A 15,164-nucleotide genomic window follows, 5' to 3' on the forward strand; every position below is an offset into this window, starting at 1 on the left:
AAATTCTGGCTCTGCCACTGCTTATCTCGCCCGTGTCCCCAGAGCCCTTTATAATTTGTAATGTGAACTTATCCTTTTATTTTATCTAAGAACCCCCCTTTTAAAAAAAAAATACGGTACTCGTATATGTTAGACAACCACATAATATAAGAGTTTTTTTTTGTCAAACACAACTTTTAAAAAAAAATTTGCCAAACACAACCTTTAATAAAATTTTTTTTGTCAAATTAAACACGACATTTTGGCCAAAGTTTGAGCACTTGTACGTAATGGGGTGACTTTCAGTCGATGTTTGAAATAGCAAACGAGATCGATTTGAGGTGTTCTTGAACTTGTTGGAAAGGTGGGAGTATAGGCTTTCCAGCGGTTGTCAACACGGCGGTCAAAGATGGCCTTATGTGGGATAAATTGGTGTGTAAAGTAAGGCTGGTCACATGGAGTTGATGTAAGTCAAAGTGGATTTTTTCGTGGGTCAATTCACTCCCATTGAACCACCACTTGCAACCAACGACCACCACAAACCATACAACTACAACATACCCTGCACTCCCATCAACCTACATACCAAATTTCAATCCAAACAAAATATCATAACCCCCCCATTAAATAAAAGACCCTCGAAAACCCCTCTAACAACCCGATGTAAACCCAAACTTCTAACCCTTTCTCTGACCAGCCTTACTTTATGCACCAATCTGTTAGAAAAGGTGGAGCATTATATTACCGTAAATAATATTACAACAATATACAATAATATAAAAGGCATAAATAAAAGAATAATAATATAAAATAGAGTAGAGAAGAAAGATGTAGCCTGGGTCGAATCGCGCTAGGCGCTTTCCTAAGAGAGATAACGCCTCCACTGCACTGGTTACCAAATAGTGCGTTCCTCTCCCAAGATACGACAACCCGTTGGACTCCTTCGGTAGCAGCAAGAGGAGCCCCCGAACCGATGATCGCCCAATGCTCAATAATAATTATGGTTAAAAGTAAAGTAATTATCTTGACATTATTCATAAATATATAAGTGTATATATGATAATATTTAGGACCAAGAGTATGTACAATACTTTAGAAAAACTTATTTATGCATAATCAAAACCCATGCACAATGGATTTCAAAAAAAAAAAAACCCATGCACAATGAGCTAAATGACGGTTCATTTTCCTTCTTTTTATAACCCAAAAGATGAACTCTTGCCCGTTAGAAAGACGAGTGTTAAACATCATAAATACCATGCCATAATTCATATAGTAAATACATGTGTCTAAATAGTGTGTCTAAGCAATACCAAAACGTATGAATCATCAATACTCTCTCTTTACTCTACTTTAAACCAATTCTTAATTAGTCCATAATTCTACATAATAACATACTGGTAACTCATACTAATACTTGGTCAAACACTATTAAGACTTATAATTAAAATAAATCTTAAATCATAAATTTTCCAACACAATCAACCCCACATAAGGCCACCTTTGGCCACCGTGTTGACAACTCTTGGAAATCCTATACTCCCACCTTTCCAACGAGTCCAAGAACGCCTCAAACGGACCTCGTTTGCTATCTCAAATATATACTGAAAGTCCTCCAATTGCAAGCGGTCATGAACTTGTCAGAATCCGGCCAAAAAGTCGTGTTGATCAAAAACAAATTATTAAAGGTTGTGTTTGACAAACTTTTTTTTAAAGGTGGTATTTGACAAAAATCCATATAATATAAGCTGATATAATTCTGAGTGAAGGAACCTTACCGCTAGGGCTGAGCATAAAAAACCGAACCGCATTTTTAAACCGAAACCGGACCGAAACCCGAATAATGGAGACCGAAAAATTCGGGTTTTTTCCGGTGCGGGGCCCGAACCGAATTTTTAAGCATAAATGAGGTGCGGGTGCGGGTCTAAATAAAATCAAACCGGAGACCGCTTTTAAAACCGGATTGACGTTTTTCTCAAAAATATAATTTCATCTATGAATTAAACACACCCAGGCCAAGACTTAAGCCCAAAACATCAAAACGCTATTTCTTTATGAAGTAATTTTAGATGTGTGACTCTTTAATTGTAGTTTTGAACATCATTTACATGTCTATGACTCTTTGAACTTTAATATGTATGATTTTTTTATGAAGTAATTTTAACATTTGACAACCAATGTCTTCAAAAGTCAAATTGACAGCATGTTTATTGTGCCATTCAAGAGCATTCAACCAAAAACCGGGTTCGAAAACCGGTTCGGGTAACCGGTTTTCAAATCCGGTTTGAAAATTTCACAAAAACCGGTTACCCGGATTAAAAGAGGTGCGGGTGAGGTTTAAGAAATTTAAGGTTTTTTAAACCGGGGACCGAACCGGTTTGCAAAACCGAGCCGGGTAACCGGTTTTGCTCAACCCTACTTACCGCATGATACATTAAAACCATGTTGCCTAAAGATACGAAATCCCAAAGAGACGTGATGTAGATTATACTTGTCACATTCCTTGAGATATGTCATGTACAATTGATCTAAAATTTCTTCAATATTTGTATCAAAGTGGTACGCCACCCCAAGACGTTCGATAGCATCGACAAGCTCCAATTGTTTTGTTGGCTCGTTAACTCTGGCCAAGAGCTCATTCTTCACCTCCTCTTTCAGTTTTCCCACTTCTTGCTCCATTTCTTGCTTAGTTGCCTACCAATTTCAAAATATTTAATTGGAATTAGCAATCGGATTTTATGTAAGATTTACGTCACACTATTAATTAAACAGGTACAAAATCTCATTTTAGACGGACACTATCCGTCTAAAGTCGTAGACGGGTCAAATATGTTACCACTTTCATAATAAGACAAACAACAAGTGAGATGGTAGGGGTTGTCTTATTATAAAAAGTGGTAACATATTTGACTCGTCTACATTTTTAGACGGATATACCCGTCTACAATGAGACAACTAACATGCCCATAATTTGGAAATCATCAACATATATATAGAAGGTTAGATATGAGTTTACTAAACAAATACGGATTAAAATTATTCCTTGTGTATTGTTATTCTTAATGGTGTTTTTAATGGACCAGTAAATCTCCTGAGATACCGTCTATCAGTACATTAATGAAAGACCTGTTAGAATTGATGGGGCATATTCTGCACCGCTGACCAAGTCAACATATTGAGCAAGATCAAGGGTATCCACAGCAAAGTCAACGACTTAGACAGTCTAGCCGATACAATCCATCGGCCTGTCACCTGGGCCTCGGCCAGACAACTAGCCAGCCGGGACACATATTCGCGTACTCATATCCAAGACCCCTCGGCCAGCCTGCCATAGGTCCATCGGCCGAGGGTAGAACGGTCTTTCCACCTGCTAGCCACTTGGCCACTTGGCCACTACGTGACAAAAGGTGAAAGCCTATAAATACTCCTCAACCTTCATTGAGGAAAGGATCCACAAAATTGACCTAATAACCACTATTCATCTGGTAATATCTTCCTTATCTCTCTACATTATACTCTTAGCCAAGTAACAACAACTTACCTCTCTAAGTTAACTGACTTGAGCGTCGGAGTGAGTACGCTCGGCCAAAGCCGAGCCCTCAGTTTGTTCATCCTTTCAGGAGACCGCTAGGAGGATTCAAGCAAAGACATCATTCTACGAGCTACGAGTGGTAACAAATATCTGCTCTGGAATTACACCCGGAACAATTGGCGCCGTCTGTGGGAAAGACACTAGAAGCTAGTCACATTCATTCCCAAACAACAAAAAAAAATATAACACAAAAAACCCACCCAAAAAGCTAAGAAGATGTCGAAACAGCAAGAGGTAGTCGTGACCGACGAAACCGCACTCTGCCAAGATGATACTTTTCACAATTCTGGAGTCGTGCAGCCCTCCACCGGCGGAGTAATCCAACCGAATTCGGTATGCCGATGATACTGACACGCCGCTGCCGCCACCGGTCACCATCATGGGACAAAAAATTGACGTAGCAAAACTGAAGATGCTCCTGGACCTAATTGGGAGTACGCCAGCTAACACTGTCACGCCGAGGAGAGCGGCGGAAACCGTCCAGGAGACCAGGGCCCAAAACGTAACTCCAAGAAATTTGAACGGAGCGCTGGGAGAAGCCGACCCTACCAAGACGCCGGAGGAGCCCAAAGTGGTCGTGGTAAACATAAGTCCTTCTCGTACTCGTGAGAGGACAGCGTCGCCGCAGCACCGACGAGGCACACCCCGGAGGGACCAGAGAAGTCCGACTCAGCAGAGTCGGAGAAGAAGCCCGAGCCGGAGAAGGAGTCCTTCCCGCTACGAGGAGAGGAGCCGGACTAGGAATGCGAGGAGCCGATCGCCGCGTGTCATTCGACACGTGGTCAGACAGCCCCTCAATGATTATGTCCTAGACACCGCCGTGCCAACTAAGCTGAAGTTGCCGGCGTTCACGTACAAAGGAGACAGTGACCCAACCGACCACGCCGAGGCCTTCGAGTCTTACATGTCGGTATGGGAGCAGCCCGATGAGGTCTGGTGCCGAGTCTTCCCAACGACTCTGCATGGGATGGCTCAAAATTGGTACAAGGGGCTTCCCGACGGCTCGGTATACTGCTTCGCCGACCTAAGAGACGCCTTCGTAGCCCAGTACTCCTGCAACAAGAGGAGAGCCGTGGAGACGTCGGACCTCCTAACTATCAAACAGGAGGAGGGCGAGTCTCTACGAAGCTATGTGAAGAGGTTCGACGGCAAGGTTCAGCAGATTCGGGAGATCAACCCCGAACTGGCGGCTTTCGCACTGATGAAAGGTCTCCCAAGGGGAGACTTAAAAGATGAGCTCATCAAGTACGGGGGCCTGGGCCTAGACGCCGCTAGGAAGATGGCCGACCAGGCCATCAAGGTGGAAGATTACCACCAAACCTGGGTAGGCCACAGCGAGACTGGGCACTCAGAGAAGAGGAGCCACCGGGAGGACAGCCCGGATGAAAGACGCCGCGACGACAATAGGTCACGGTCCGACAAGTCCGCCAGGAAACAAAACTCGGCGGGCGCCGAGGGGAGCTCGGCACCATACTACCGAAAGCAGTACAATTATCACACCCCCTGGTCGTATCCGCCGCAGAGGTCTTCGCCCTGAGCAAAAGCGAAGGTCAGAAGTGGGAAAGGCCCCCTAAGCCGAGGGGCGACGGTGACACAAGCCAGTACTGCGAGTACCACGGCTACACCGGCCACTTAACGAACGATTGCCGACATCTGAAAAATGCCATTGAGGAACTGATCCGGAAGGGGAGCCTAGGCAAATACATTGCCGGAGGCCAAAGAACAGACGCCGGCGGATCAAATAAGAAATCCGTCTCAGAACGGAAAGGAGTAATCAATGTTGTCATCGGGGGCAACAAGAACGGTGAGTCCACTCGTGGGTACAAACGGCACCTGAATGAGCTATATCAGGCCATCAACTTTGTGCCCAACACAGCAACCCCCGCTTCCAACATCCCCGATATGACCATCGGGAAGAAGGACTACGACGGAGTCATCGCTCCTCACAGCGATCCACTTACAGTCCACCTGGACATAGCCAACCACTTGGTGAAGAGGTACCTAATTGACACAGGGGCCTACACGAACATTATGTACGGAGAATGCTTTCTCAGTCTCGGTCTGAAGGTTGAAGACTTGACCCTCTGCACCGGCCCGTTGTACATCTTTTCTGGGGCCGGCTGTACCCCCTGGGTCAATCAGCCGCCAATGTGTTTGGGGAACGAGGTGCAGCCAGGAACGTTATGTCGGAGTTCGTGGTCATTGACGGTTCATCCGCCTACAACGTCCTCATAGGACAAGTCACTCTGAGTGAGGCCGACGCAGTGATGTCCATTCGGGCTCTGACGTTAATGTATGTCTCGGACCAGGGGGAAGCGCATAAGCTCGTCTCGAAGAACGAGAACGATGAGGTAGTCAACGTCCAAGTATCCGCCAGAGGGTGCAACACGCAATCCTTCGAAGTGGCGAAGAAATCAGAAAAGGGGAAGAGCCCATCCTTGCAACAGAAGGGCGAGCGCATGGATACCACCGTTGGTATGGTCGAAGGAGCGGAGACCGAGGAGGTAGAGATTGACCCAGGCCGCACTGTAACTATCGGTGTCAATCTGGAACCAAAATTCAGGGCCGCTCTCCTAGACCTGCTGAGGAAGAACAAAGACGTCTTCGCCTACTCAGCGGCCGAGATGCCAGGCGTGAGCCGGGAGGTAATTATTCACAAACTAAACGTACTCCCCACCGCTCGCCCTGTCAAGCAAAGGATGAGGAACTCCTCAGCCGAGAAAGATGAGGCCATCAAAGCCGAGGTAGATAAATTACTTGCGGCGGGCTTTATTATGCCTTGTACTTATCCTGAGTGGTTAGCCAATGTTGTGATGGTGAAGAAGTCGTCGGGGGCATGGAGAATGTGCGTAGATTTTACCAACCTTAATAAAGCATGCCCCAAAGATTGTTATCCTTTGCCTTGGATAGACAGCTTAATCGACGCCACGGCAAAGCTACACCATCTTTGAGCCCGGGGACGCCTTCTCGGGGTATCACCAGGTATTCATGGCTGAGGAAGACATGCCTAAATGCGCGTTCATCACCGCGAACGGCACATACATGTACAAAATGATGCCGTTTGGTTTGAAGAACGCCGGAGCAACATATACAAGACTGGTGGACAAAGTGTTCCAGAGTCAAAAAGGGCGAAACATTGAGGCTTACGTCGACGATGCTATTGTGAAAAGCAAGTCCGACAAACAGCACCGGCCGATTTACACGAGACATTTTGTTCACTAAGGAAATACAAGATGAAGCTCAACCCAATGAAGTGCAACTTCGGTGTCCGGCAGGTAAATTCCTCGGTGTACTCGTCGGTGCAGGCATTGATGCCAATCCGCACAAAGTCCAAGCAATCCTAGACCTGCTTAACCAAGGAATCGAAAAGAGGTTATGATGCTCGACCGGAGAATGGCGGCTCTCGCCCGTTTCATCTCTCGGTCAACCGACAAGAGCACCCCATTCTTCAAAGTGTTGAAGGGGAATAAAGACTTCACTGGGAGGAACGAGAGCACGCTTTTAAGCAACTAAAAGCTCATCTTCGTACTCTCCCAACTCTGTCTGTGCCGATCATCTGGGAAACGCTATACCTATACATAGAAGCATTACCTCGGCCACGGTCGATCGTGATCATCGGGAAGAAGACAAACAAGAACACCCAATCTACTTTGTCGACCATACATCACCGTTCCCGCCGAGAGAAATTACCCACTAATTGAAAAAGCAGCTTTCGCCGTTGTCGTTGCCGCAAGGAAGTTAAAACCCTACTTCGACGCTCATCCCGTGACGGTCCTAACCGACCAGCCTTTGGAAAAAGCTTTGGAGAAATTCGAACAATCCGGTAGGCTTATCAAATGGGCAGTGGAACTCTCGGCTTCGGCATTCGGACAAACCAAGGCCTTCGATAAAGGGGCAAGCACTTGCAGATTTCCTGGCCGAATGCACATATCAAGAAGAACAAAACCCAGGTATATGGGAGGTTTACACCGACGGCTCCTCCACAACGAACGGCTCGGGAGCCGATCCTTATCATCACCCAAACGGGACGAGTTCGAATATGCCTTGAAATTCACCTTCTCGGCCTCAAACAACGAGTCCGAATACGAGGCGGTGATAACCGAGTCGAGCTAGCTAGGGCCACGGAGCGAACACATTGTGTTAAAAACAGATTCACTGTTGGTTACTAACCAAATCAGAGGAGAGTTTGAGGCTCGGGACGACGGGATGGTGAGATACCTGGAAAGGGTAAAAGCTGACATAGCAAAATTGAAATCTTTCCAAATCCAATGTGTTCCCGGATCCGAGAACAACCGGCCGACGCTCTCTCAAAACTTGCCACCAACCATCAAGAATGTCACCAACCGTGTTTGGTAGATATCGGAATACGAAGAGTATCACTGAGGATGTCGGCATGGTAGGCAACGTAGAGGCCGAGACAACATGGATGACTCCGATAATGAAATTCAAAGTTACAAGTGAGTTGCTTGGGAGGACCGCAATCTCTCGGCCAAGATAAAAGGATCGCCGCTGTGTACTTGGTGTTCGAAGGGGAACTGTACAGAAGGTCCGTAATAAGACCACTCTTGAAATGTGTCGCTCCAGCCGACGCAGAGCTAATACTAACAGAGATTCACGAGGGCATATGTGGACACCACATGGGGGCAAGAAAACTGGCCCACAAAGCTCTCCGAGCCGGCTACTTCTGGCCCACCATGCTTCAAGACTCCAGAACAAAGACCAAGAAATGCACGAACTGCCAGATGCATGCCCCGGTGATACATGCCCCTTCCCGAGACCTACAACCGGTGCTTAGCCCCCTTCCTTTCGCACAGTGGGGGATGGATATGCTAGGGCCGTTTCCAACGGCCTCCGGAGGAAGGAAGTTCTTGATCGTCGCCGTTGATTACTTCACCAAATGGGTTGAAGCTGTAGCGATTCGCCGAAGACCACAATGCCGTCGAAAAGGTAATGGGAAAATGTTATAACCCGTTTTGGATTGCCCCAAGTCATGGTATTTGACCACGGCCGAGAATTTTGGAGTGACCTGATAATGAACTGGTTAGAAGAGCTTGGCATCAAGTATGCATACTCCTCCGTCTGCCACCCACAGAGCAACGGACAAAGTGAGGCGACAATAAGACGATCCTCAACGGTTTGAAAAAGACAGTGGAAGACCTTAAAGGAAGATGGGCCGATGAACTACCGGCGTCCGTGGTCCCTACGGACCACAGAGAAAGAAGCAACGGGGTACAGTCCTTTTCACTTGGTCTACGGATCCGGCGCCCTACCAATTGAAGCGACGGTGCCAACATTCGGAATTGGCTACTTTTAACCTGGAAAAAAAATGAGGAAGGCCTTAAAGCCTCCCGGATCCGGTCGAAGAAAGCCGAGATACAAAGACGCCTCAACTTGGCAAAGATACCAAAACCGGATGAGAAGAGCCTACAACCGAAGAGTCCACAAGAGGGACTTAAAAGTAGGAGATCTAGTCCTAAGAAAGTCGGCCGCCACAAACAAAGGAAATATTCATGGTAAACTAACGGCCAACTGGGAGGGTCCCTACAAGGTGGTTGAAGAAATGAGGCCGGGTACATACCGGCTGACAGACATGGAGGGAGTGCCTTTGATGAGCCATTGGAACACCGACAACTTAAGAAAGTACTTTGTATAGCGGCGGAGGTGTCCGAACCCAATGTGGACACCCCAACGCGTGATCATAAATGAAGAAACAACCAAGTTTTCCATCCAAGTGTTTGTCCCCTCCATAGTTGCCACCCAAGGAGAAGAATTGCTATCGAGCCGTAACCCCGATTACCTCGGCTACTTGCCGAGGGCGACGGGGAACAACGACCGGTATGCTAGAAGAATTGTTATCGAGCCGTAACCCCGATTACCTCGGCTACTTGCCGAGAGCAACGGGGAACAACGACCGGTATGCTAGAAGAATTGCTATCGAGCCGTAACCCCGATTACCTCGGCTACTTGCCGAGAGCGACGGGGAACAACGACCGGTATGCTAGAAGAATTGCTATCGAGCCGTAACCCCGATTACCTCGGCTACTTGCCGAGAGCGACGGGGAACAACGACCGGTATGCTAGAAGAATTGCTATCGAGTCAGAACCCCGATTACCTCGGCTACTTGCCGAGAGCGACGGGGAACAACGACCGGTATGCTAGAAGAATTGTTATCGAGCCGTAACCCCGATTACCTCGGCTACTTGCCGAGAGCGACGGGGAACAACGACCGGTATGCTAGAAGAATTGCCATCGAGCCGTAACCCCGATTCCCTCGGCTACTTGCCGAGAGCGACGGAGACACATCGGTCGATACGTCAAAGACGTTACACAGTTGAGATATGCATTTAAACTGCCTCGGCCATACCAAAGGTAAAAACGAAGGCACTCAATTAATAACGCAAGAGGACAAACAAAGGATTGTGATCAAAGCCTCGGCCAAGCCAAAGGCCAATGGGACAAACTTTGTTAAAATTAATTGAAAGAAGAGTACAGACGACGGCCGTCCCCATAGGGGTAAGCCTAAACACAACCTACCAAGAAAGTTTTTACAAACAAGGAAAAGAAAAGCAAAAGATTACAAGCATGTCAATTGAAGCGCCAAAAGATGGCAGGGAGGAAAGGCTCAATAGTTGGCCCCCGAACAGCTAAAGCTATCCGAGATGCCGGGTGAGTCTGTGACGACCGCCCGTCTCCCTATGCCTGTTGCTGCCCTCCATCGGTAGCAGCAGCATCTTCGGTGGCCGGCTCTGAAGAAGGCTCGACATTTTCAAGCGCCTTTAGCCTCTCAGCCTCTTTCACCTTAGCATCATAGGCCGCCTTGGCCTCAGCTATCTGGGACGCCTTTGCCGCCTCCGCCTTCTCCGCAGCCGCTACTTCCGCAGCATCAGCCATCTCATCCAGGAGCTGGTCATATTTATCCCACGGGAAGGAGCCGTCGGGGATGAGCTTTCTGATTGCCTCCTTGGCCGCCTCCTCGGCCTGGTCCCGGAATTGAACGCACATTTTAGGGAGGAGATCATCTTGAAGAATTTCAATATCCTTCTCCTTTTGAGCAAGGATAGCCTGTGTGTCCCTAAGCGCCTCCGCCTGGTTCTGGAACAGATCCTTCCACTCGTCCCTCTTGGCAACCACGGCGTCGTAAGCAACCTTATACCTCTCCAGCTCCTCCATCATCTTGGCCGTGGCGGCATCAGCATCCTCAACTTTGGCCCTCTCGGCCCTCGCGAGCTTCTCGCTTCCTCCTCACGCTTCTCGAAGGAGATCCCTCTTAGCCTTCCCGGCTTCCCCCTCGCAGCAGAGATCAAGCTTAAGCTTTGCGATCAGTGGCCCAGATTGGGCCATGGCCTTTTCCTGCTCCATGATGAGGGAGCCGGTTAGACGGGTCCACTTCGCCAACCTCTTATATATTCTCTCACCCTCCGTCACGAGCTCGGTGGGAGAAATCTTCTGAGCTGAGTCAACGGTGATATTTCTATCACCCGTCTTCTCAATAACCTTCTCAGGCTGCTTCCCTGATTGCCGTTCAGTTAGAACGCCGGCTGCCGATGGTGGATCTACAAAAAATTTACATAGAGCATCCATGTCACCATGCATTGACACATCAGAAAGTCTGTCATCAGGAATGTCCAACGAACCGGCTAAATCCGAACCACAAGTTAGATCCGTACCAGTTTGGACCCTCTTAGTTGAGGGGCCGGTTGAGGCAGGCTTCTCCCCGGCAGCGGTGGAATCAGACGGTGGCTCTTTTCTCTTCTTTTGAGGAGAAGGATCCTTAGCAACGGTCACCTCCCCCTCAGTAATATTGATGACCTCCACATGATCCTTTTCGACCACTGGGGTCGAAGAGGGAGTTGGCATTGATACCGCCGCCAACTTGGACGCCGCCTTCTTTGATCTCTTCGGCACGCCTCCGAGAACCCGTGCTTGGGCCGTCTCCTGATCCAACGCCCTCGTCTGCTTATCCATGATTTCGTTGGGGGCTAGTCTACGATCACGAAAATCAGCTGTAGGACGCCGCTTAAGGACCTTCCCGTCCTTGTCAAGCCCTAACCTCTCCAGGTCCCTCTCAGACAGATCCTGACCAAACCGATCTGCAAGAAATCAAACAAGAGTTACATAAAGGAAGTAAAACAAAGCTCTAAAAACAGGAATATAGCAAGCAAAGGTGGGCCTCACACCGACCCCACTCACCCTGGTTGAGGGCCGGTATGAGGCCGACGCGGCAAAGCAGCTCGTCTTGGAGAATGATCTGAGTCGGAGGCAGCCATCCTTTCTCAGCGTCAAACAGCTGCATCGCCCGCTTCTCATCCACGGTAAGGGGGACCAACGAAGCGTCCAACTTAACCTTACCCCGGGAGGTACATTTCTCGTATTCTTCCCGGGTCTCACACCGTAAGTAAACGGGGCTCTGGAAAGACCGAGGCAATGGGTAGTCCTCCGGCACTTGGACGTACACCCATCGCCCTTGCCAGTCTTTGCAAGAAGTAAGTTTGTTCACGGAGACATAGCCTGGCTCCGTCTGTACGCTATACCACCCTACTTTGCCGGATTTTGACGGCCGAAGACTATGGAGTCGGCGGAATAAGTTAACCGTAGGGGTCTCCCCCTTAAAGACACAGAGCCATACAAAGCCGACTATCGTCCTCATGGCCAACAGATGCAGTTGGGCCACGGCAACGTTCATAGCCTTGATGATGGCCATGACGTGTTCATTCAAAGGAAACCGGAGCCCATACTCCAGGTGCCTGATATGCACGCCGATATAACCCGGGGGAGGGAAGCAGACCGCCTGACCCTCCCCAGGGATAACAATTTTATACCCCTCACCGAGGGAGAAGTGATCTCCGAAAAGAGTCTCTCCGGAGCTGCTTGCGAACTTATTTGTCCAGGCACGGTCGAGGCCAGTCGTGCAGGCCTCACCATGGTCCGGGATAGTCGTCCTCCCACTATCAACAGGAGTCCTCTCATCGTCATTAGCATCATTGGCATCATCCTCAACCTCCCCTTCCTCCGAAATGGGCAGATCAGCCACGGGAGAAGGAGACCTAGGGCCCCCAAACCTTAGCGGGATGGCCTCTAGTACCCCCTCCTCATCAAGACGCGACGGGAAACCCCCCGGCACAGAAGTACTAGTCCCGGCATCAGCAGAAGACATGTTCACAACAAATTACTAGCAAGATAAAAAAGAATTTATTTGTTTACCTCGAAGAAAAACGCTCGCCGGATCAAAGACTCTGAAGATTGGAAGAAAAGGAAGCCCTTGAAAGTTTAGAAAGATGAAGATTTTGTAGAAAATTTGAGAAAATAAATTTGGTGGCCAAATTCACGGATGAACTGCCCTATTTATAGGGAAAAGCCCATGAAGAAGGACCAATCAGGGCACAGCCCATGAAGCGTCAACCAATCAGCGAACAGACACGTGTCAGACATGCAACCACGGAATGTCAATCGTTGCAACAGTTAAATGTCAATCAATGCAACAGTGACCAAGCGTATTCAATACGCCCATTCACATCTCTTCGCCTGTTCATCTTCCGCAACAAATTCCTAGGTACCTGCTATCCGCCGGCCACATGATCAACCAAGCTAGGAAGCACGGCCGGGGCAATCAAAAACAACCGACTCTCACCGGTCTCGGCCAAACACATTCTTTTCCACATCGGATGCCCTTTACGCATCCATGTGAAGGGGGGATATGGTACGGCCTAACAAGAACCACGCCGATGCATCAAAAGAAGTTGATACCAGAAATTTTGCAAAAATACTTGCGCAGAATATACGCTCAACATACATCGGAGCCCATACCACGGCATAGACTACGCTGGGGGCAAATTGATGGGGCATATTCTGCACCGCTGACCAAGTCAACATATTGAGCAAGGTCAAGGGTATCCACAGCAAAGTCAACGACTTAGACAGTCTAGCCGATACAATCCATCGGCTGTCACCCTGGGCCTCGGCCGGGACACAACTAGCCAATGGACACATATTCGCGTACTCATATCCAAGACCCCTCGGCCAGCCTGCCATAGGTCCATCGGCCGAGGGTAGAACGGTCTTTCCACCTGCTAGCCACTTGGCCACTTGGCCACTACGTGACAAAAGGTGAAAGCCTATAAATACTCCTCAATCTTCATTGAGGAAAGGATCCACAAAATTGACCTAATAACCACTATTCATCGGTAATATCTTCCTTATCTCTCTACATTCTACTCTTAGCCAAGTAACAACAACTTACCTCTCTAAGTTAACTGACTTGAGCGTCGGAGTGAGTACGCTCGGCCAAAGCCGAGCCCTCAGTTTGTTCATCCTTTCAGGAGACCGCTAGGAGGATTCAAGCAAAGACATCACTCTACGAGCTACGAGTGGTAACAAATATCTGCTCTGGAATTACACCCGGAACAAGAATAATTAATAATATTCGTATGGCCTATGTGTTTCGGGTTTTAATAAAAGTTAAGTTCATATTAATATAACGTGACTTTAATATAAAAGACGGTATCGTGATGGATCGGCCCCGATTAATGTAATTAAAGTCCGGGAATTATTATTCCCTCTTACCTTACCCTAGTAAGTCGTCTTTCACGAAAAGGTACGATCGGGTTTGTTTTTGCGAAAAGGTACGTAGCCATTATATAAATAAGAGGATCTACGTGACAGAAAAAACATACAGAAACAATTATTCTGACAAAACAAAACATACGTACATCAAAACCAAGAAGGGTGAAAGACAATTTCTTCTCCATCATCCAGGAACATTAAAGAAAGGGTTAAGGAGGAGAATCAATTGGTTTATACTTCTTATTATTGAATTGATTGCGTCTGTAAGACATGGATCAAGGTTAGTCCTTTATTCCGTCTATTGATTGTATTAAGGTTGAATTAAATCAAGTCTATATTGATTCTTGGGACTGATTTCATTAATGAAATTATAAAGTTTATCTTACAAGACCGTCTCTCTTAAAAATTTGTGTTAAGGAAAATACAATCATTATTTTAGTTGTTTTAGTTGTTTTTTTTATTTTTAATGGTGGATGAGGTTGGACAGTACTACCCTCTCATCAGGTAGATTATATATACAATGGCGGAAGAATTATGTACACTCTAAACTTAATTACGTAAAATTAAAACTGAAATTTGTATTTCGGAATTAAAATTTTCAAGGGACGAACTATAATACATTAATGTAAGCTATAAGAAAGCCGAAAAATTTAACTAAGAATTTCGAAATTTGCACCTCATCAAGGGGAGTGACATGAAGAAAATAATCACCCCAGCAACTCGGCTCAAAATCGACCGTGGCTTGAGAAACATTGCTTATTGTTTTAGAAGACATGTTTACGCGACTTTGCTTACTTTTGATGTTTATTATCAAATGTTCGTTCAGTTGTTGGGTTAGTGTTACGGTTTAATCCTATTTATAGCGCAACTGAAAGTCTCATATAAAAACTATTTTGCAACGGTAAAGGAGCTTATGCTTAATTGTTATAACTCAAACACTATGCAAAATAAATTTACGACGTCAAAGAATAATGCCAAGCTGATGAATGTTGACAATTGCAAGCAACTAACTGAGCAACAATTTCGCCTTTG

The 15,164-nt window shown here is 47.1% G+C and overlaps 1 protein-coding gene across 1 annotated transcript in view; it reads right to left on the minus strand.

Annotated features, from left to right (window-relative positions):
* LOC141591336 (putative sesquiterpene synthase) overlaps nucleotides 1-14,940 on the minus strand; it is a 34,675-nt gene extending 19,735 nt beyond the window's left edge. Inside the window, exons 1-2 of the mRNA XM_074411653.1 lie at nucleotides 14,809-14,940; nucleotides 2,403-2,673 (exon numbers count right to left, since the gene is read on the minus strand). Of these exons, the coding sequence (XP_074267754.1) occupies nucleotides 2,403-2,673; nucleotides 14,809-14,907 (370 nt within the window). The 5' untranslated portion in view covers nucleotides 14,908-14,940. The remainder of the gene's footprint in view (nucleotides 1-2,402; nucleotides 2,674-14,808) is intronic.
* Between the last annotated feature and the right edge of the window lie 224 nt (nucleotides 14,941-15,164).

Source organism: Silene latifolia, chromosome 7, assembly GCF_048544455.1.
Source record: "Silene latifolia isolate original U9 population chromosome 7, ASM4854445v1, whole genome shotgun sequence".
NCBI classification, from domain to species: Eukaryota; Viridiplantae; Streptophyta; class Magnoliopsida; order Caryophyllales; family Caryophyllaceae; genus Silene; species Silene latifolia.